At 41.9% G+C, this 22,976-nt stretch overlaps 1 protein-coding gene across 1 annotated transcript in view; it reads right to left on the bottom strand.

The window, feature by feature from the left end:
- The window catches only part of frem3 (Fras1 related extracellular matrix 3), a 34,222-nt gene that overhangs the window by 2,151 nt on the left and 9,095 nt on the right, over positions 1-22,976 (bottom strand). Inside the window, exons 3-23 of the mRNA XM_087841707.1 lie at positions 15,806-15,952; positions 13,738-13,968; positions 13,537-13,662; positions 13,050-13,301; positions 7,544-7,693; positions 7,249-7,458; positions 6,612-6,809; positions 6,335-6,499; positions 5,775-5,957; positions 5,552-5,682; positions 3,766-3,924; positions 3,333-3,636; positions 3,121-3,252; positions 2,701-3,032; positions 1,881-2,073; positions 1,686-1,790; positions 1,238-1,365; positions 1,013-1,147; positions 792-918; positions 509-696; positions 262-408 (exon numbers count right to left, since the gene is read on the bottom strand). Coding sequence (XP_087697833.1) covers positions 262-408; positions 509-696; positions 792-918; positions 1,013-1,147; positions 1,238-1,365; positions 1,686-1,790; positions 1,881-2,073; positions 2,701-3,032; positions 3,121-3,252; positions 3,333-3,636; positions 3,766-3,924; positions 5,552-5,682; positions 5,775-5,957; positions 6,335-6,499; positions 6,612-6,809; positions 7,249-7,458; positions 7,544-7,693; positions 13,050-13,301; positions 13,537-13,662; positions 13,738-13,968; positions 15,806-15,952 — 3,743 coding nt within the window. The remainder of the gene's footprint in view (positions 1-261; positions 409-508; positions 697-791; positions 919-1,012; positions 1,148-1,237; positions 1,366-1,685; positions 1,791-1,880; positions 2,074-2,700; positions 3,033-3,120; positions 3,253-3,332; positions 3,637-3,765; positions 3,925-5,551; positions 5,683-5,774; positions 5,958-6,334; positions 6,500-6,611; positions 6,810-7,248; positions 7,459-7,543; positions 7,694-13,049; positions 13,302-13,536; positions 13,663-13,737; positions 13,969-15,805; positions 15,953-22,976) is intronic.

Below are 22,976 nucleotides of genomic sequence, written 5' to 3'. Positions count from 1 at the left end.
TTTATTTCATTTATTATCATTACCACTTAACATTCAGTTTTGTATTATTACGTTATGTGTATTTATTGATTTTTATCTCTTTATTTTTGATCAATTTCTACTTTAACATGAGGGGGCTGTCATTCAAAGGATCAACATGGAAAAGCATGTCTATGTTTATTTTTTTACCATATTTACTTAAATTATTTATTTATTTATTGCTTTTTTTTTCAGTTTTGGGCTCCCATAGATGAACATATTATATCTGTGAATAATGCAGACCTGGAAAAGTGGAGAGGAAGACAGTGTGAAGCCGTCTGTGCCTGGCTGTCTGATCAAAGACAGAGCTCCTGGTGTGTCCTGCGCCAGTGTGGCCTTAAAAGAAACGTCACCAAATGATGTAGCTTGAGTCTCTGGCTGGGCTTTGTCCTGCAGAACGGCACACACACACACAGAAAAATCAGAAACCCCATCTACTTTTTTCACTTCCACAATATCCAATCATACTTTGTGATCCATTGCATCATACCAGGATCTTGAATCTGTGCAGTAGAGAGGGTGCGTCTGCCAGGCAGCCATACTCTTTGTTAGTGGGGTTGTATTTGGGAACGTAACCGTCCATTCCGGTGCAGAGGAAGACTTTCTCAATGCTGCAGGAGAAGGAGTCACCCAGGTTCTGGACTGGATCCACCATCACACGGCCATAAATCATGGAGCCTGATTGAAGTACAGATGAAACATGACATTGCCTGTGGGTCATGGTTTCCCACTGTGATGTTACTTAACACCACTAGATGGCAGTAGTGTAGTACCTTCTGAAAAAGCAGCATCGGTTCCTTCTCCAAATCCCATGGAGCCGTCGGACAACCACAGCTCTTTCTTGGACAGCAGTAACATTTGTGTGTTGAGGCTGAACTCGGCTGCCACCGGGTCACTCACCTGCCGAGCAAGGATCATTAAAAAGGCAATAAATAATGCACCAAAGTGTAAATACAACACACTGAAAAAGCCTTTAAGAGCAATCCGCTCTAACCTGCTGGAAGCGAATGTCCATATCAAAAGTAAGCGGCTCCCTTGGGTGGCAGACAGGAGGGATGCTGAACTCCCCATTGGGTGATGCAATGCAGGGGACCAGCTTCACTGTATAAGTCCCGGAGTAGTCTCGTACCTAGAGGTTGGACAGACATTGAGGAATGGGGCTGTTTGGTTTGCTATTTCTTTACCAGTTGAAGGATGCTTTCACAGTTAAATGACTCACAGCAAAATCAGAGACAAAGCTCCACTGCTGCATGGGCTGGTTGTATGTAGGCTCAGTCCTGACCAGGGCTAGAGTGAACGTCAGCCCAGAGTGGTCAGCACATATCACCATAGATGACACGCTGGTTCCTGAAAACAAACATGTATACAGTCATAAATCTTCACAAACGGAATTTGCCCAACCTAAGCTAGTAACAGTGTCTACCTCCTTATTTATAGAGTGACCTTTCACACTGCCTGTGCTACTTGCTGCCTAAAAGTAAACGCTGCTGGGTCATTTTGACATTTGCTGAATGACCTCTGGGTCTTTCAAACAGGAAGACCCCTGAGGTGGAACTCCATAAATAGATAACGACAGGATGTGGACCACGGGGTAATCCAGTAGGAGGCGGCTTGTACAGAATGACCCCACAAGATGGGTTTAGGATGTGTACACTGTACATGCATACCTGGATGAGACATGACAAACTGCCCCCTGAAGCGTGCCTCGGTCTTGAAGTTGACAACGAGACGGCCCTCCTCATTTATACGCATACTGGTGGGGTACATGGCTCCTACGAGTACAGAGGGGAACGTTTTCCAATGAGCGTCACCAATTTACATTTTTCCTCAGTAAAGACTAACAGCGTTGGCTATGAAGATACCTTGTAGTTCAGCTTCAGGTGGGCTGCCAATGCCATCCTGCCACAGAATAGCTGTGTCATACACAAAGGTGAGCTTGAGCTCTGATTGCAGGTCAAAGTGCTGCCAGCCTCCGACAGCCACCGGAGAGTGGAAGACGTAAGACACAAACAGAGGAACACGCAGGGTGACATAAGACTGGACCAGGTTCAGCACCTAAATGGGCAGGGAAAAGGCACCGTCGTGAATAATAACTATTTCTTTGGGAACTAATGCTAGCGAGTGTCTTTATGCATGCCTAATCATCCAAGTAAGAAAATCCCAGGAAGATTCTGCTCATCTGGACTTTTTCAGTGAAACAAACTTTTTGTCCCTCATCCAAGTGACTTCTTCAATCTCAGCTGGCTGCAGGTTTCTCCAACCTTACAAATGCTACAGTTGCAATAATGACCAAAACTAACACCACTGGCTAACAAAACTGAGCTAACAGCCCGAGCTTCAGTCATTATGCAGTTGTATCATTTATAAGGTTGGAGAAACCTCTAGTCAGCCGGTCACTTGGATGAATAACGCGACCTCCAGATGAACACAATCAACTTCATGGGGTACTGCTAGCAAGCTAGCTAGCAACAGGCTCTCCAGGCAATTCAGCTAATACCAGTTGAATCGCAATATCTCATTCATAATGTTACTATCTAGCTTTCTGCTGGAAAACCTTGGATCCTGGGCCTCCTGTAAATGTTACAAACTTAAAAAAAATGTTCAGACTGAGTTTAATGTGGTGAGTTTAAAACACATTTTACCGTCTTCACTTATTTAATTTTGTATAGCTCTTTTTCCTACCTGTCCATCGGTTCCGATGGATCCTCCACAGTCGTTCAGCAGCTCTGACATGTCATAGTAGCTGGTGAACTCCCAGAGGCAGGCCTCTAAGTTGAGATTCCTGTAAAAGCGCAGAGAGTTGGCTGAACGCATGACAACGCTGTATTGATAGGGCGATGTCTCCCCAATTATTTCAGGGTTCTTTGTTGCGTCTGTGATGAAGCCGTAGCCAGTTTGGATCTCATTGAAGTCCAGCAAATTGGAGCAGCGATGGTTGCCCACACGTGTGCCATCCGGGCTCAGGGTAAGCTCAAAGTTGGACAGAGGTCTTGTGGAGATCACTGGCAGCATTCCTGATGAACAGGCAAAAGATTGTTTTTGGTTTTTTTTGTCACACACATTGGCTATATAAGGGCATATATTGGGCTTATAAGGGCTTACCGTCCATGTGAGGCATGTGGACTGTCAGTTTGATGAGGTTGGGAAAGTCTGGATCATCTGGACCCGTGTAGCGAATCTTTGCAGAGAATGGTTCAGCTCCAACAGTACCTGGGACACGAGGCTGACACATACCTGAAAAAGGTAGGGTCAGCTAAACCAGATCATTCTACATCCAGTATTTTATCTGTAAATCTCTGCTGGCTTCTTCTTACCCTCCTCTTTGCTGATCACAACTATAGAACTGACAAGCTCCAGGCCAGCATCTCCGTTGGCATTGAAAGCCCTTGCTGCACACTGAACCCTGGAGCCGGCTTGGAAGTAGATTGAATCCAAGGTGATGGACTTGGTGTTGGTGAAGAAAGTGTTAGTGTCCACTTCCCTCATGGGGCTGGTTACTCCATCTAATCCGGTGGGAGCGCTGATGAGCCAGCGGTACTGAGTGAGCGTGTCGTTGATGTTCTCCGCGGCACAGATGGAACCCGTTTTATCAAAGTCATGATATTTAGGGTTGCAGGCCTAGAAACAATATGATAAACCTTACATTTTTAAAAACAGTATTACCAATATGTTTTATATAATAATTACTACTGAAAAAGTGCTTTGTTTGATTTTATATTAGAGTAAATAAAGCAGCATCTCACTCACCGTCACACAAACAACAGGGTATCCATTGGGTGGGTAGGGTCTGTCTTTCATTTTAGATGTGTCGTCATACATGAGAAGGGAAACCACTTGGGGGATGGCAGGGAAAGTAACATCTGCCACACTGTCCATCTCCTCAATGTAAACAATGGCCTTGTTCATCTAGGAAACGAGAAAACGCAGAGTTAACTGGCTGTCATCCTAAACAACTACCCAACACTTTAAATAAGCCTATAGCTCTGCCATTTAGACTATTAGATTACGGGTATTATTAATGTGTATCCATGTGTAAAAAGCACATACTCAAACTCATAATCTAGTGTGGCAAAGGTTTAGAAGTAACATATTTATCTCATTGAATGCTTTGGTTCAAAACAATGGAGTGTGATTAGTCATTACCACAATTTGGTGTACAGTCACTGGACACCTTATTAGGTACACGTTCCAAATTGAATGATGTAGTTATACTGCGATTCTTCTTCACCTAGTCCTTTGCAACTTTCCCTATGTGTGTTTAATCATTTGTATTTCTAGTTATTAGTTACATGTTTAGTCAGTTCCCTTTAAGTTGTCTTGGTCTCATTTGTATGTCCTCTCCATGTCATTCTCTCTCATTCTCCCTGTCCCTGGATGTCCTCCATTGTGTATCCCTGTTCTGTGCTCCAGTTTCCCTATTGTTATTCCCAGTGTAGGTTCCCGTTTATGTTGTGGGTTTTCATCTTCGTTTGTATCTGTTCCAACGCCTCGAAGGGCTCGCTTTCTGTTTAACCCTTTGTCTGCCTTTGTGTCTGCATTTTTGTCCTCATTACACTCATTCAAGAGAGTCCATATGAATTGTAGTCTTAGTTTCCTGTTTTTAGCCAACAGGAGTGGCACCTGGTGTGGTCTTCTGCATACCTAAGATGCTCTTCAGTTTCCGAAGTACTCAGACCAGCTCATGTGGCACCAACAACCATGCCACATTCAAAGTCATTTAAATCAAATTTCATCCTTTTTCTGATGCTCGGTGTAAACTTCAGCAGTTTGTCTTGACCATGTTTAAATGCCTAAATGCATTGAGTTGCTGCCACGTGATTGGCTGATTAGATATTTGTGTTAAAAAGCAGTTGAACGGGTGTATTTGTTAAAATATCTGATGAGTGTATCTGAATAAAGCCAGCTGGAAGAAATTCTCATCTGTTTTCATAAAATTGTCTTTTCAATGCACTGTTCACAAAGAAATACACTCTGAGTAATACTGCAAATACACTGGGTGCTGGAGATTAATAGTTATGCCACAATGGATTTTGATTTGCTCCTAAACATGTTTATCAATCAACTCATGATAAACAAATTAGTTGTGAATTCAAAACATTGGTATTATAATATCTGCCGTGGAGCCCTCGAGATTAGTTTAATTTCACCGAAATAAAACATTGTCATTTTAAGTGATCCTCTGTGTAATTTCAACACACAAATTGTACTGTAATCACCTATTTCTGTCACGTGAGCTGTACATGCCTGCTGTAGAGTATATGGGCAGAATGTCGCCGTTCTGTTTATAGGTTTGTCTTCTGTTTGGCTCTGCTGGGACATTCCCCTCAGCATCTCATTCCTGCTTTTTATATATCTGTGGTTCAGGCGTGCTGACAGCATTGCCAGCTGCTGCCTGCTTATTTTAACACAGGCTGACATGACAGGGCTCCTGTGTAGATCTGCAGTACTGTACCCCGCACATACACAACCTTCTTCTGGGTTTATATTTGTTTATGCGCATCTGCTCGTGCATCCCACGTGGCCGTTGTCTCACCTGTATTTCAGCCACCATATTGTCATCAGGCTTCATGTGCACAGTGAAGGCCTCTCTCATCTCTCTCTGACCGTCATACAGGACCTCAATCTCCACAAAGTGTTCCTTCTCGCCCTCCTTGAACTCCACATCTTAAAACACAAACAGTGACGTGTGCAGTCATACCAGGAGGCAGCATGCAAGTTACTTAGTCACTGTGTAGCCGCTAAATTCAGGTTCTCACCCTCTGACATCGGGTTATAATCTTCTCCAGAGGTTGCAGACCCATCCTTTGTGTGCACCCTCACTACTGAAACCTTTGAAGTGTCACCAAAACGAAGAATAGGAATCTTCACTGTGGCCACTTCGCCTTTCACCTGGGGTTCACGCACACTATACTTGATCTCAGAGAAACGGATGATTGGCTCTGGAAGAAAAATTTTATTCACGTACTATAAACATTTAAATCAACATGTTTTTTTTCTTTTGAGCATCTTTGATCTGAACTCAGATTTTAACAAATAATAATGTGGTTTATGGGAATAAGAAGTGTTAAAAAAGGCAAAGGTACTGAGATTCTCATGTTCTGTTGTTAGCAGATGTTATGAGACGCAGCAAAATAATTGAGCTATTCTATTGTAGTTATTTACATCAGTTTTAGCTAACTTAGTACAAATACACACTCTTTGGCTTGGGCCAGGGGTATCTTTTTTTTCCTCAGCCATGATATTTGATACATTTTTTCCCACTTGTGCAAATGTTGTTTTATTATTTGCAATAAATTTAGTTCCAGAAAACACGTACTGTCTTTCTCATCTGTGATAGTGACCAGTGCTTCCTTCTGCTCCCCGATAGAGGCTCCGTAAGGAGACTTGCTCTTAGGAGTTCCCAGCACCAAGCGGAATTCCTCATCCTCCTCATGGATGGAGTCGTCTACCAGGGTAACCACACACGGCTTTTCACTCTCACCTGGGGAGAAAATTAGGGTACAGAGAATAAATATTATGTATATATATATATATATATGTATAAATACACCTCAAATGATACATGAAAGATCAAATCAGAGGGAGGGTGTCACCTGGCAGAAAGGTGATGACTGATGCATCAGTATTGGGCCTTTCGTTATAGTCCATCATGACCTGAGCAGAGCCTTGGCGAGTGTAACAGCGTGCAGTGGATCTGAGGCTGATGTCTCCACTGCGGTACACTGTGGCTGTTACCTCCCCATCAGACTCATCCAACTTGTAGCTTCCTTCCTTAAACTGAACCTTAGGCACTGAGAAGCCAACAAGCAAACAATTACAAGAAAGTCTTCACAAATTTAAAAGAAGATAGTGTTTCATGCTATGAAGAATCCATATTTTTTTAAAGCGATCTGATATTCTTTGACCTACAATTTATGTGTAAAAACATTTAATAAATGCTTCATAATGTACATATGTATAATAGTTAAGAGCCTGCATATGACATCTTACATCAAAAGTATTTGTATTCAGAAAGTCTTTATTTGTCCTTAAAGCTACATAATAGTGCGCCAGAGTAACCATTTAGTCATTGTTTATTTACTGATAATGAACTTTTATATAAGTTATATGAATATAGAATATCTTCTGAAAAGATTATGAGTGCAACTCTTTGTTTGGAAGGAGTAAAAAAAAAAGCTTAGCAGATTTATAAATCCGTACTTTGGTTTGAATTCTAAACCCGATACTCACAGTCAGTGACAGTATCATTGATGGTGATGGTCGTCTTGCTTGGTTCTCCTAGCACCGCATTCATGGGCATCCGCAACACAAGGTCAAAGGTCTCGGGTCCCTCTAGTTCCGGCTGGCCCAAGTCATCCAGGATGGTTACTCTAAAAGTCTGCATTGTCACCCCTGGAGCAAAGTCCAGGTTGCGGCTAATGCCAACGTAGTCCTGTCCAGCTGGCAGACAGAGAAGAAGCCATTAAATGATGCTGTTATTTAATGCGACTGAGTGCTGTGGATTCTGTCAAACGCCTGATTTTACCTTCAGCAGAAACGGGGTCGCTTTTCCTGGAGCGGATGGTGACGGTAGCGGTTTTGGACAGGTCAGTGCCTGTCCTCCAAACCTTTACCTCGACATAGCCTGAGCTCTCATCCACGATATACTCAGGCTCACCAAAGTACAGTGAAGGCTCTGTGAGAGTTGGGAATATTAGGAAGAAAAATTAGTAAATAATAGAGATGGCACGATACCACTTTTTTATGTCCGATACCGATATCATAAATTTGGATATCTGCCGATACCGATATGAATCCGATATAGTGTGTTTTTTAATCAATAAAACGTTTTTTTTAATATCTTGCTGCTTTTTGTATAAGTTTATACTCAAGTTTAAATAAATAACAACACTAAAGCTATTCTGTTATACCTGTATGTAAAAAATACACTGCGCCCAAAATATTTCATAGTTCAGCAACACTGATCAATCTAATAAACTTAAACCTGCTCCATCCTCCCTATTCTGGTATTTTAAAGAGTACTTAGCAGAAATATTAAGCAACCTAACTAATAGGGTTGCAAACTCCCAGCAAAAAAAAAAATAGGGAACCACCCTCCTCCTCATGATGCTTAATCGATGTAATCAAATTTAATTTGATGCAGGGGGAAAATGCACAAAAATAAATTATTTTTCAAGAATAATTAAATAGATTCAACATCTTTCTTCAACAGAATTGCAGACTGCACAGGTGGTATCTTCCCAAAGGAAAAAGTACTAGCTTACTAGGGTATATTAGACTTAACAGTTACTATATACAGTAATGGACTTCTATATATTTTACATCAGATTAAAACTTTGGCTGTAAGAGTCAGATAATTATTTATTAAAAGCTAGACATTTTAAATGAGAATAAGAAAGAAAAGTATGTCTTTGTGCTCCCTTTTCCCTGTTCATGCCCTATCGGCCCCCCTGGCTAAACTTTGCTAGATCCGCCCCTGCACCAGCCGTCAGCTATGTAGAAAAAGATCCTGGTGTAGAAAGTATTAATAAATAAATTCTAACAACAGCTGATCAAGTTTAAACGTGCTGCTGTTGTTCAGCCGCTGGTTTCCTCTTTCTGGTGAGAAGTGAGCCAAAAACAAAGAAGAGAGACGGACTTGCGACAGAAAAGCCGATCAGCTGATCATTAAGCAGTTTCACGATTGAAGTAGCAGCAGAAGAGAGAGAGAGAGAGAGAGAGAGAGAGAGAGAGAGAGAGAGAGGCAATCCCTCCATATATCTGTTGTTAAGCTTAACGTGGGAATGCTTTACAGACATTCAGAGATGAACTTACACACTTGCTTTACTTCTCTCTGGGAAAACTTCCTCGGAGATGAAATGCTGGTTTGCTAGCAAGGCTACAAATACACACAGCCGCTCTATCACGTGATGCACACTGCTCCTACGTGATACGGTTATGAGCCGAGTTACGCCGTGTAGCAAGTTTTGTGAGGTGCTTTTTTGATATTTAATGGATCGGATTACATTTTTTATTTCTCGCCGATATCCGATCCAGTAATTTGGGTCAGTATCGGACCGATACTGATACGTAATATCGGATCGGTCCATCTCTAGTAAATAATTGAGCCATGATCAGCGGTCAGTATTTTCTTAATGGAAATATTCTGACAAAGTAGTTTCCAAAACCACATAAAGTGAAGGAAGTAATCTGTGTTTTCTCATCGGGCTCTTAAAACAAAGATCTTTTTGTGGCACAGCATAAGCCCAGACATTTGGATGTTGGCAGTTAATTTGTGAGGATATTTAGACATGTTTTGTAGTTCAGGTTCAGGGACAGATTGAAGTGAATAGCTGAGCAAAATGCCCCCATTTTTTACTCAGAACAGGAAGAGAGCTGTCATCCATCTTATCCTGCCTCAACCTTCCTCCCCCACTTATCTAAATCCCGACAGCTCTCTCTGAACTCAACGCCAAAGGGTTGAGGGTACACCTGATGAATAAGCTGTGTGCTTGTATGTGCACAGGCAATGATGGGTAAGCGAAGGGACGTTCCTGGAGTCTGATGACAGAGAAGCTGATAAGAAGCATGGTAAAGGAGGGGAGGGGTGTGGTGGCAGAGACAGAGAGGCAACCGTCTCCTTTGTAAAGACAGAGGGCAAGAATTCAGACCGCTGGAACACATTCATCTCTCTTCACTTGTGTATAAAGCAGGTTTTCAACACACTGCGTCCGGCCAGCGCTCTTAGAGATCTGACCTATAGATAGACGTGGAGATATAGAGGTTCATCTTTTCAGCAGAAACTCGAGGACATAAACATTCGTAAATGCACTTCACAGAGCCAAGTCAAGTTGCCAGCTTGTGAAAAATCGCATTGCGTCTTCTAATACTGCAGCTGTTAATATTCGTCTGCTGCTTGATTTCAATAATTAAATGCGTTAGCTGTTTTGTCGTACCACTTGTTTAGTTAATCTTAAATGCTTGTTTTGTCAAATCTTCATACCGATGTCTTCTAACTGATCTATACAATATTAACACACATTTCAAGCATTAATAAAGCATTTTGTTGCACCTGTCAGAAATTGTCCCTTTTTAAAACTTTCCTTTTTGATAAAGCTTATAGTTAGCCCTGGATCAGGTGACCCTGAACTACTCCCTTAGTTACGCTGCTTTGACCTGTGGAGGCTTCCCATGATGCACTGGGTGTTTCGTGTGTTTTACACCACTTGTCACACTACCATGTCTTTTGTCCCATCTCCCTCCCCTCACCTCCCACTTCACTGACGGCCCTTCCCTGAACCTGGTTGCGCTGTAGGTTTCTTCCTGTTAAAAGGGGTTTTTCCTTCCCACTGTCACCAAAGTGCTTGCTAGCTTCATTTCCCACCAAGAAGGTAGTATAAGTGAAAATTCTTGCATGTTTTCCAAAACTAAGAATTTAACTATTAAAGTGAAACTCTTTTCTCTTTTAAATTAAAAAAAATAAGAAGCCCATTTTCACCGTCAATGCCTCGATTCTGCCACATGAGGTTGTAGCAATATTGAACATGTGTCACTAGCTGTTCGTTACACATGCTTGTCTACCACCCCAAGCATCATTTTTCAGTATGCATTGTCAATGTAACCCAAAACTAACCAAGGAATTTGTTGTGTAACTCCCAGGCAGTAAGTAAAAACAAAAGACAAAGTAAAAACATGGTCCAAGCCACAAAGTTGGGACATGAGCTACAGTCTCCCCACTGACAAACTTGTGGTTCATGCCACTGCCACATGCTCTGCTGTCTTGCAGAGACTTTGTCACTTGCTTTAAAGAGGAACTTTTGCCTTGAGCTCTCAGTACTGCTTCAGCTGCTGCATTACTGGTATCAGAAATCTTGTAGGTGCATCTGGGGAGTGCTAGTGGTTTCTGACAAAACTGCACGAGAAACATTTATAACAGTAAAATATTCTTATTTTTACAAATGGACCATTTCATGTCAAGTACTGTAATCAGTCTTCTTTGCTTTTGTGTGATTAGTGTTTGCAGTTTAGCCCACAGCTTTCAGTGAAGACATCCGACCAGAGCTGATACGTAACAAAAGTCAATAAAAATCTATCCCTGTATCTGTTAAACATTTCGGGACACTATGTCAGATGTCTCAATAATTTCCCTCTCAGTAATTACTACTTGAGGAGAAATGGCAGATCTGCTCTTAAAGTTTACTTAGAAGTCGATGTATGCTGCGTGAGACAACTGAAGCTGAGGGAATGGTTGCTGGGATGCATTCAGCGCCTTCCGGCTTCTATTTAGCACCAAAATAAGGGTGAGAGGGTGAAGTGAGTGCCAACATGGTAACCTTAAGATCAGTGGGAGGAAGATCCAGACAAACAGTAACAATAGAGGCTCGTTGTTGGCAAGGTCCCAAACCACAAGTTTACTCAGGCGGGGCTGATTGTTTAACAGAGACGCACACATTACAGGCACTGAAGCAGATTTGTGGCGTGGTGGTACTTCAGGACCCACCAAGAAGAAGAAGAAGGATCACAATAGAGGTTTACAGTAAAGACTCTTCTTATGTCTCTTCACGTGTCTGGGAATGCACAATGGTTATATTTATATAGAGATCAATTAAACTCCAAGCAAGTGCGAGAAACGGGTGAAAGGCGCGAGAGATGGGGTAAATGTGAGAAAGGAAAATAAATCTGTCATCAATGATTCAGAAAAGAAAGTACAAGAGGCTCTAATGAATGTTAGAATTGTGATTCTTTCTCAAGCTAATATGTTGAGACTCCTTAGAGATACAGACGACATAGTGCTGGAAAACATGCCAATCATTTGGATTCCCTGCATAATAGCCACCACCTTTGGGGTGGCTGTAGCTCAGGTGGTAGAGCAGGTCATCTACTGATCGGAAGGTTGGTGGTTCGATCCCTGGCTTCCCCAGTCTGCATGCCAAATATCCTTGGGCAAGATACTAACCCCAAATTGCTCTCCGATGCATCCATCGGAGTATGAATGTGTGTGTGTGAATGTTACCTTAGAAAGCACTTAGAAAAATGTGCTTGTGCGAATGGGTGTGAATGGGTGAATGTAAAAGTTGTGTACAGCGCTTTGAGTGCTCAGAAAGAGTAGAAAAGCGCTATATAAGAACCAGTCCATTTACCACCTGTGTTTTAGTCCCTTCAGACAAAGGGGTGCCCTCTGTTTCCCCCTGGGCTTTCTTAAATGCCGGTGAGGGTCGCCCACGGAGCACGGTGAGATTTAAAGTCCTTTGATCTGTCGGGCTACAGTGTAGCATAACATTCACAGAGGTTGCCTTTTTCCCACTCAGCACCTGTCTGTTGTTATCTTGTATCTGACGCTCAGACAGGCTGAGTATAGTGGATAACTGTAGCATAAACACAGCCATACTGTCGAGCTGCTGATGCAGGCGCAGCATCCAGGTCTTTAGGCTTTGGTGATTGTGGTGATCAGACTGTCTGCGCACCTTTGGTGGATTAATAGCGAGCAGACACGCAAATGCAAACACAGAGCAAAGAGACTCTGTAAGCAACAGGATCAAGCACACCTGCCACCCTCTGTGGCTCTCTAACTGCAGCAAAGGATGTCAGCGTATGGTATTTACTCACTGTTCATAATGGGGTATTTATCATTTACCAGTACACCAACAAACCTGGTGACCAACTACAGGAAGCATCTTACTGCTGTGTTTTGCTCAGGGTCAAATACTTATTCCACTCAATGACATGCAAATCAGGTCATAACTTTTATGTAATGTGTTTTTCTTCTGGATTTTTGATTTTGATATTCTGTCTCTCTGAGTTAAAATGAAACTAGCATAAAATTTGTGAGTTTGTGAGTAAAACTACAAATTCAGCAGGGGATCAGATAATAATTTTCCACACTGTACGTGCAATAGTTTCACGAGGTCCCTCCTTCTGTCTGTAAACAGATGATTGATGGAGATCCCTCTCTTCATCTTCAACTCCGGGTCTGATGCGGGTCCAAAAAGAACGAGCTCAGCTCAGCATACATTCATCATTATTTTCTTAAATGATCAAACGCTCCCACTCACCGTCATCGCTGTCTGCCAAAATGGTGACTTTGGCAGACGGGAAGTTGGCGCCCACCTGGCCCCCCATGGGCATGCTGAGGCTGACGTTAAAGCTCTCCTCTTCCTCGTAAAGGGAGTCATCGATGATAATGATGCGACAGGCTTTTTCTCGCTCATCCTTATCGAAGCGCAGCACGCTGGTGTGGTCCTCGGGCCGGGTGATGTAGTCAGAGTAGGAAAGGACTGTGCTGGGTATGGTGCCGGTGGCTGTTCCTGAGGAATTATGGGAACAGAAAGATCAGTTTGCAGTGAAACTAACAGCAGGAAGTCATTGGAGTAAAAAGGGAAAATAAAAATAACACAAAATAAATACTAATTAAATAATCAGCCCTACACATGAACATAGAAATGTTTGCTCTAATATATCACCAATAGTCAAAAGTAATGAAAGAAAAGGTTCCACTCCTGCAATTTCATTTATTTGTGTTTTGATAAAAACAGATCTCACCTTGCTGAGTGTAACAAACTACCATGAGCTCCTGGCTGGCATCTCCTGACCGTCGCACTGGCACCAACAGCTCTCCAACATCTTCCTCTATCTTGAACTCTGACTGAGGGATGTAGACGGTTGATTCTGTTTTGAAGGAAAACAAATCAAGGCCAAGAACAACAATTTTGTTCAAATAACTCAAAATAACCAGATTCTTACCATCGCCAGGGTCCACAATCTCCACCGTCGCGACGTCAGGAAACTCCAGGACAGCCATGACAGGGTCTGACAGCTGTATCTCAAATGTTTCCGAGGTCTCAAAGTCCTGGTCTGTGAAGATTTTCACTTTCCAGGTCGCTGTGGTCTGGCCTGGGTTGAACTGAACCTGCTTCTGGGCTTTACCACGGAAATCCTTGTCCTTCTCTGCTGTGCCGTCCTTAGTGGCAATACCTGAGGAAAAGCAGTGCCAGTGGCAGCAATATTTTACCCCAGTGCTTCCTCCTGGGGCTTATGTCAAAGTACAGGCTTTCATATTTGAACAGTACACATGATAATTTCAATCTGATGCAACAATAACAGGTAGAATATTCTGTCTGCTGACACCGCAGAATAAGAAAAAGATCGTTTGAGTTTTACGTTCCTTTGCACAGCGAGTGAGTGGCCAGCATGCAAGCCTTACTAGGAAATGTCATACATGAATTCAACTGAACCTCTGTCACAGACAGGACAGGAAATGGAGCAGCAGTCAAACAAGAAAACAAAAGCTTTGCTCCTTTGGGGACATGTCTGCAGCGTGAGTGTGGAGGTTTTCTTCGTTTGGCTGCAGGGATAAGCTGAGGATAAGCCCTTCAGCCTTAAAAGGAATGTTTAGAAATTTTAACTAAAGGCAGCTATGGTCATGCTTTATTGCAGGTCTGACCTTTAAAAACACATAAATAACATGAAAGTCTAAAGAGACTTTTAAAAGTGGGTAATAATTCATTGTTAAAATGTCAGTTTAATAAAGGGTCGTGTGGTATCATCATCCATCATATCTTTTTATGAGTGACAAGCAAGTGGCCCCTTAGGAGCTAAAAAATAAGGCCATTATGGGAGTACCAAAAACTGCACTTTCTTGAAGGGCCACTTGAAGCTGGCTCTAAAAACGAGTGAATCCCACAATGCTCAGGATCATTTCCAGGAAAGATTTTAAATTTAGTCATGTGGAAAAAATGTATCTAGACTTTTTAATGAAGTGAAAGTTATAATCCAGCTTACGTAGCTCAGGATGTATTTATTGTATATTTAAAGAAGCTAAAGTAACTATGAGGATGGCACTTCATATAACTGGGGAGGACGTGGGTCAGGAGGTGGAGCATGTCATCTACTACTCAGACGGTTGGTGGTTTGATCTCTGGCTGCTCCAGTCTGCATGCCAAAGTATCCATGGGCAAGATACTGAGCCATGCTCCTGATGCGTTCATTGGAGCGTGAATGTTGGATAGAAAGCACTGAGACAAAAAAGCTCTTATGTTTGTGAATGGGTGAATGAGACATGCTGTGCTTTGAATGCTCAACCAGACTAGAAAAGCATTAACCCGTCCATTTACCATTATATTGTTACCATTATATTATTGGATCATTGCAGCTGTTGATATTAATTACTTATATATTGGTAGCTTGAGTCAACGTATCTCCAAAATAAGCTACTGAAGCTTTAAAATAAATGTTATGGAGTAGAAAATACAATATTTGCATCCAAAATATGAAGCAGACAGTAGCATAACACATAAAAACCTGTTTACTAGCTGTTATTTTGGGACACCCTCAGCTTATTTTAGTCACTGACTTAACCATGTTAACCATGTTTGTGGTGTCTCTAAGCATATTTAATTCAGTTATCTGATAATATATTATTTAGCTTAATTAGCAGGTGTTTTTGTGCCTGCAATGCATCTATGCAGTTTATAGATAAAGCTTGCTAATCAGGCGTTCAGCTTTTAGCTGGTAACTTATCCTCTTGTTCAGTTGTAGCTTTTGGCTCCAAACAAACTAGATGTTACAATCCTGACTTTAAAGTTAGAGGCCACAAACAGATGAGTGATGTCTCAGTGGCTTCGGCTATCGTTTCTACGCAGGGAAGCCCTATATCAGGAATGAAAAACAAAAATGTCTGCAGATTATAGTAAAAAGCAATCATTATGTTTGTAAAAACAAACAAAAAACTCACTCATTTCTAAAGCATACAAATATAATTAGGTTTCCTGCAGTTAATTAGAAGCTAAATAAATGACTTGTCAGCACTTACTGACAAAAGAAGTTTCTCCCAGGTAGCCTCTGCGTTTCAGCGTCACCTCGAGGAATTTGGCATCTTCATCCACCAAATAGTATTCCCTCTCCAGAGATATCCAGGCCCAGTTGAGTCGGAATGGCTGGGGATTTAGTTTATTTCCACCTAAAGAGAGGCAGGGGGAAAAAAGAACCTAACGCATTAGCATTTCATTTGAAACTTCTTTCCGATGGAGACTACAATAATCTGTTTTGTTCCTATCGGGACTCACTGAGGCATATAAACTGCAATCTGCTCTGGGCTCAAGGATAAAAGGAATCAAAGGGATATTTTAATTTAGGAAGGGAAACATGATAACTTAATACCAGGGCTTCTCTAAAGCTCACTTCACCAGGAGGAGTTGCATTACTTGTTATTTCAATGGATTCTTATCCATATCTACTTACAGCTCTCTCTTATTCGCAGGCCTCAGTAGGATGCCTGCGAACTCAGATAAAATGGAAATTGTCTGCTTTTGAAAAACTCATAGAGTTTTATCTTTATTGAACTTGCCATGCACTGTTCATGCTCTGTAGCGTTCCCTTTTGAAAATAATGAAGTGGAGTGGGGTGTTTCCAGGACATAGAGATGAGTCGGATATTATTAGTGACCTCAAAGAGCATATACAAATGATTACATGTTTCTGGTTTTAAAAAAAGTGAGCACAATTACCCCTTTCTACTAATTTCTGACTTTTTATCATACATTAAGCCAGGAGCAGCCAATTAATATTCCCCAAGGGGCCACATGAGAAACTGGGACTGTTGTGGAGGGCTACTTATGGGTGCGGCCATCCACAACAGTCCCAGTTTCTCATGTGGCCCCTTGGGGAATATTAATTTCTTGCCCCTGTTTTAACGATGATTTAATGTGTGGCTGCACACAATATGAGCCTGAGTAAATACTGAGTGAAAGAGGCTATCCTCCAAAAGTGAAACACATTTGACATGAAATATCAAAAGCTCAGAGTCATAGATCCCGTCTTTAATCCACACAATCTCATGACTCATGTAATCCCTCTAACTGCCAGCTTGGTTTTTATCACTGACTTAATGCAGACAGCTTCAGAAATATGTCAGCGAATAAGCATACTTGGAATATTTTTTTTAGCAATGGCGGTAAAATAGCCTAATGCTTTATCCTTGAGTGAGGCGAGCCTGGTGACCTGTGACTTTTGAAATGGGTCAGGCTTGGCGGATTCTCTGGATCAGAGAGGTTAGAGACAACTGGCTCGCTTTAGTTTTGCTCGGCTGGTCACACTGAGAGCAGCCCCGCTGACCTAACTCTGTAAAAAAGTTGCTTAGAGGAGTGAGAGGACTTTACTGAATGAGAAGAAGCAGAGGTTTTTGGGAAGATTTTTTAAAGGTTTGATACAGGTGTCAGAAAAAATAAAACAAATGTGAACTAGACATTACACCAGTCAAAGGAGCATGAACAAAAACAAACAACAGGACAATAGAAAGGAGCCTCTCCTTGTCCTCACACTGAACCACCATTGAGCTCATTTTTGCCTCAGTGAAGAAGAAAGGGGCTGCAGTCTTTATGCTATGTGACCGAGGAGAATGAAAACACTGGGGAGCTGAGTGTGGGTATTCAGGATGGGAAGGGGGCCGCTTCCTCGAACCCACATGTCAGCGCTGAAGCCAAGCCAGGTCGTATCACAATAGAAACGATCCACATGGACCAAAAGGCAGAAGCGTGATCAGATTCAGCTGATGTTTGATTGAGTAATGATGACTGTCTGGAAAATGTGGGATAGTAAACATAAATAATCACTTTTCATTTCTTTCTCGAAAACAGACTGTGGACAACTGAGTTCAAGTTAAAGAAAGAGTCTTATTCTGTTTAGCGTACACGGATGGATACATGAATGCAGGCTATCCTCTTGCGAAAATGGAGCGGCAATGCCTGGTGAGCACTCTGCACCAGGCTCGTGCTCAGGTTTCCCGCAGCCATGGCTAAAAATACAGGAAACAAGTATCATGTCTGTTTTTGCTTGACCCAAATTCTTCAAGTGTTAATAGAATAACGGGTTTTTGAAAGCATTCGACTTGTTGTGTTCTGAGCAGAATCGACTCCGTACCTGCTAAACAAGCAAAACTCTTAAAGACAAGATTTGTTCTCAGCACCCAAGAAGGAAAATGCACCAATTCCAGCCTGATGTACAGTCACACAGAAAAAAGACTTGAATCATCAGATTGTTTCTGTGCTGGAAAAAAAAAGTGCTTGCTGGCAGTTGGCCCTATTTGGAGCTGATATGAGGAGAAGCTCATTCAGAGTCTCTCATCAGGACTTATTGAATGAACACAGCAAAGACAAAAAACTGCTATTGTTTTGGCACCAAGCAATCAGGCAGCTTTAGGTTTCTGCATTACTACAATGAGTAAAACAAAGGGCTTTTTATGAATCAGACCAAGAGTGCTGGGCTGATATTTCACAGGCTGTTGAATAACAAGCATCAAAATTGCAACAACATATTTCTACAGTATTCAAATGACACTGAAAAGTTAAATTTTACGACACCTCTGTGACTGTTTCTAGATATAAACATAATTGTACATATATGGGGAAAGCTGGGGATAAATGTAACATGTTTTATATCTTATTACATTACTATCTGAAACACACTACACATGTTGCTGCTCATTATGGGCTGACATGATGTGTTTGCCATCATAAGTAACAAACATTCTAGCTTCATTTTTACATTTTACCTTTTCATTTTTCCAACAGTAAATAACCTGCAGAAGTGAATAAATGCAAATCCTGTCCTTTAAAACAACAGGCCCCATTACACAGCCGAATAACGGTCGTGGTGTGTGTTTCACAGCCCTGCTCTGGGGACGTATAGTGGTGTCTCTTTATGATTGCATTTACAATCATAAAGAGACACCACCACAGAGTTACATCTGGCATTGCCTACTTGGTATACACAGCGTGATCCACGGTTGTTTTTAATAATCTTTTTATCCAGAATAACAGCTGTCACTGCTGTTTGAAATGGCTGTTTCACATCTTCCTTTTTCCGTTGCACCTCACTCCTACAGTACGAAGAATGTGATTTGCTGTTATAATATACACCTCCTCAGGAGGAGCAGAAAGCGGCACTACTGTTTTCTGGCTAAGAACATCAAAGCGAAGATCTCCCTTAGTCTGTCAGTCTGTCCCTCCCTGTCTCGCAAAACCTTCCTTCCCGCCAGACTCCCAGATTATGTGTAGCAGAGTGACAGATGTACTCCACAAACCTCCTCCCCCTCTGTGTTCCCCTTCCTCCCTGTGTCGGCTTTGTTCGCAAAAAGGGGATGAACAACTGAGAAGGACAGCAGGCCGCAGTCTGGGTGGGCCAGATCTGCCGCCATGGCGTGCCTCCCTCCCTGCCTGCCTGCCTCCACATTTCTCTGAATTCTTTTGTGCGTGCTGTCAGATGCTGAGGCCGGCTGGCATGAGGCTGAGCAAATCAAGAGTCGGGATGCCAGGCGTGCACATAGCTCTTCAGAAATAAATGAAAATGGTTTAGCTTTGCCCAAAATAGAAAGACCTGCACAAAAAGTAGCTGCAAACATAGGAGCCAGATTGCTGTGCTTTATGATTAATAATTTTGACTGTCGGTCTGATTTATTGCAATTTTTATGACGCTCACGCTATATTAGTCTGGCTATCAAATCCAATACACTCGGCGACTGACTCACTAAGCTCACATTTCCATTAGCTTTTTAAACTGACAATCATAATAATTTCTGCTGGGATGAAATGTTTTATAGGCTCCGTGAATTTCCAAACCTTCCTGTTAGCAGCCATCTAATAAATTAGCTTCACTTTGATTGATGCCAGTTGGACGGCAAAGAATACTAAAGAAATGTGTTCTGTTATACGAGCCCAGTGACACAAACTCCTAACAAGCACTAAGAATGTGCATCAGAAAACACAGAGCAGTTACAGAATAACAGGATGACTCAGCACAACATCATGGCTTATTTACAGGACATTGCAGCCTCACAATTTCCCTGCAAAGGCGTCCTTTAACGGCGCATTCTCCCTCAGCTCATATTTACACAGCGGCACTGCCTGAACCATACATAGATGCAGTGGTACAGTGGGTCAGGCTGGAGGTATCACTTGAGAGGAAGGTCAATATGAAGCTCACCAGCATGATGCAAGGAAGAGCAACCTTCTAAGAATATCCTCATTGAGTGACAACCGTCACGTTATTGCATTTCGTCATCAATCATCCAGTTCATATGAATACTGGTGAGATTCCTGCCAGCTATGCTCAGCATTTAATATCACTGGCTTTAAGTGTGGTCTGTTAAATCTAGAGGATGTCAAACATCTGGGTAAACAGACAAAAAAGGAGATCAGGTAGGATTCATCTAAAATTTAGGTTTCTTAGACGCAATGATGACTTTAATCATTCAGTTTCAGTGTGTGCTATGAATCAACGAATCAAAGTGTCTGCATCACAGCATCTGATCAGGACATTAAGGACATTTTTGCAGGAAGTTAAAAATAGCTTTGACCCATGTGCGCCAGTAGGCGGGGACAACAAAACGAAAACAAGCCAACTTAGCACTCACATGTAGATGTCAAATCATGCAAAAAGTTCAAAAGCAAAAATAATGAACAAAACAACACTATTGATCAATCTAAATCTAGATTAAGGCTGTACTGAAGGATATTTCAGGCTAAAATGTTGGAACGCTGCCTCTGGGGACAAAAAATAAAACCAGTGTGAAAGCACGGAAAAATACCAGTAGACTGGCTTATTCAATGCCCATAATTGGGCATTGGTTAACATTTTGGTTTGCTAGTGATTGTTTTTAATAGCATTCACCAAATTCTTTGCTAATGCTAACACAACATGACTTAGTCAGTTGCAATGTTGATCGTGGACCAACATTATTATGATGACATGGACATATCTACTTAAATTGTATTAATACATTAATAAATCAGTCTCTTTAACTAAATGCATTAAATACTAAATGCCTGTTCGGTGTGATCACAATGACTGAATGACATTGAACGGCGTACCTTGATTGCATATGGGGTTTTAGTGATTTAGCTGTTTTATGCAATTATGTGATAAATAATGTGGCTTGCTTTGTCACCTACACTTTTAGCTCTTTATTGGTCTGCTGCTTAGCACTAATCAGCAGCTTCCCGTATTGGTGCAACGTGCACATACAGTCAGTGCTTCCCTGCATTGAACATCATTTCCCTCCACCCTGTTGTTCATACATGGTCCCTTGTGGCACCAAAAGAAAATTGCATCAGGTGTAGCATCAGCTACAGGTGTAATGCTGAAATATAAAGAAGCTCTGGTTAAGACAACTGAGTCAAAAAATTATGAAAAATTGCACCTGATTAATCTTTTGAGGCACCTCGACTGAAACCAGGAAGTTCAAACTCTTCCTGGTGTGTCATGAATGTACCAAAACTAATCCATTCAAAAGCTGTTGAGACATTTCACTTCAGACCACAGTGATTCATGTATAAACAAACCAACAATCCAACAAACCAGTGTTTCCTTCTCTGCAGCAAAGTCACTAGTGCGGCTGAAAAAAAAAAACATGGCACAGAGTTCAAGTAACTCAGTGGCAGCTTTGCCATGTGGGAGCAGATAAGAATAACTGCTCTAGCTATACATCATAACTTTGCACCCCAGAAGTCCACCAGTCACCATAAATCAAGGCTCAAGATAAAGAACAAAAAGAGAAATAGAGACAAAGAATGAGGGAATAGCAGAGTTCAGTGAAAGGGCCGGAGGGAAACGTGAGATAGAAACAAGAAAAAAGAATAGTAATACCCTGAAGGGCTCTTAGAGAAGAGGAAAGGGGAAGGAGGGTAAGTGAGAACAGGACGGGGTGCGGTGGAGGAGGACTGAGAGGCCTTAGCTTCTTTAAGTCGCGGGGGGCCCCGACAGTGGCACCATTAGCCAGTAAATCTCCCGGTGACTGTTGACACGAGTGACATGTAAGATCCCAAAACACTGTTAGGGAGCAGAGGTTTAGCATGTCCATGTCGGCCAGCCTGCAGTCCACATGCAGCAGGGTACCCTTACAGTACTGAAGAAATGTGACCAAAATGCTGCCCTTTTAAAAATATTTCAAGTTCCTTTTCCTCAGTTTCCCCTTTTCTCTTCTGGCTTGATATCATTGCACCCCTCTGGGGAGCTGCCCCCTCCAGAGCAGGCACCTCTTATGTTGGAAATCTGTGGGTTATCGGGCTATCTGAGATTGGGTTAGATTTCTGCGGAGCTGGGAGTGGGGTGACCACAGGCTTTGAAAGGGGATCCCTCTGGAGCCTCCACTCTCACGTACACACCTGTCTGCCTGGGATACCACCTCACTTCTAGGCTCTGCTCTGTCTGTGGCCCTGGAGTCTGGAGTCCCATAGGAAGTGCATTCCTCTCCCCGGCTCTGAATGATCACATAACACTCGACCCACCAGGGCCCATGATCCCCCTGCAGAACTGGGAGACTATATTGTTGCAACTAGAAAAAACCCCACAGAGACTTATCTGAATGCAAAGCTATTTGTTCTGTCTTTGGTTTTTGTCTTCTGTTTGGGGTGCACTTTGACTTGCACCAAAGATTAAGAAGAATTAAATGTTTTTTGTTGTTGTTGTTGTTGTTGTTGTTGTTTTTAAAATTATTGTTCCAAAACATTCCAAAATCTTTACATTTACAAGGTTTAACAGGTCTGACACAAAAGGGTTTCTTTTCTTAGCCCGTGGCTCACTGGACCCATTCCTGATGGATGGGGATATATGTGAGCTGTGTCACTACAGGTATTTACTGCTTCAGTATCCCACTCTTTGAAAGGCTGTAAGAAATTCCAGAGTTGGTCACTTGAGTGCAAGTTACTGCTTGCAAACGGTGTGAGGAAGTTGAATCCTAGTTTATTTCTAAGATCATCATCACAGTTTTGTTAAGTCTGGTACTCTGAGTACTTAGTAAGAAGCCATTAGTTTTTTAAAATGACAGCAGTGGCAAATGATAATTATACTGCTTTCTTTCTACTTTAGATGGGATTTGCTGGCAAATAATCACAAGACATTCAAAATTTTGTGATTAAGATTTTTCTTTATGCCTCCAGTCTCCACCTGACTTTAAAGCAACTTTCTGCACCTATTTAACTTTCCACAACA

Source organism: Neolamprologus brichardi, chromosome 6 (genome assembly GCF_056152115.1).
Source record: "Neolamprologus brichardi isolate AB-2024 chromosome 6, ASM5615211v1, whole genome shotgun sequence".
NCBI classification, from domain to species: Eukaryota; Metazoa; Chordata; class Actinopteri; order Cichliformes; family Cichlidae; genus Neolamprologus; species Neolamprologus brichardi.
Note: the sequence above shows the minus strand (reverse complement) of the source record. Positions and strands in the feature narration are given on the sequence as shown.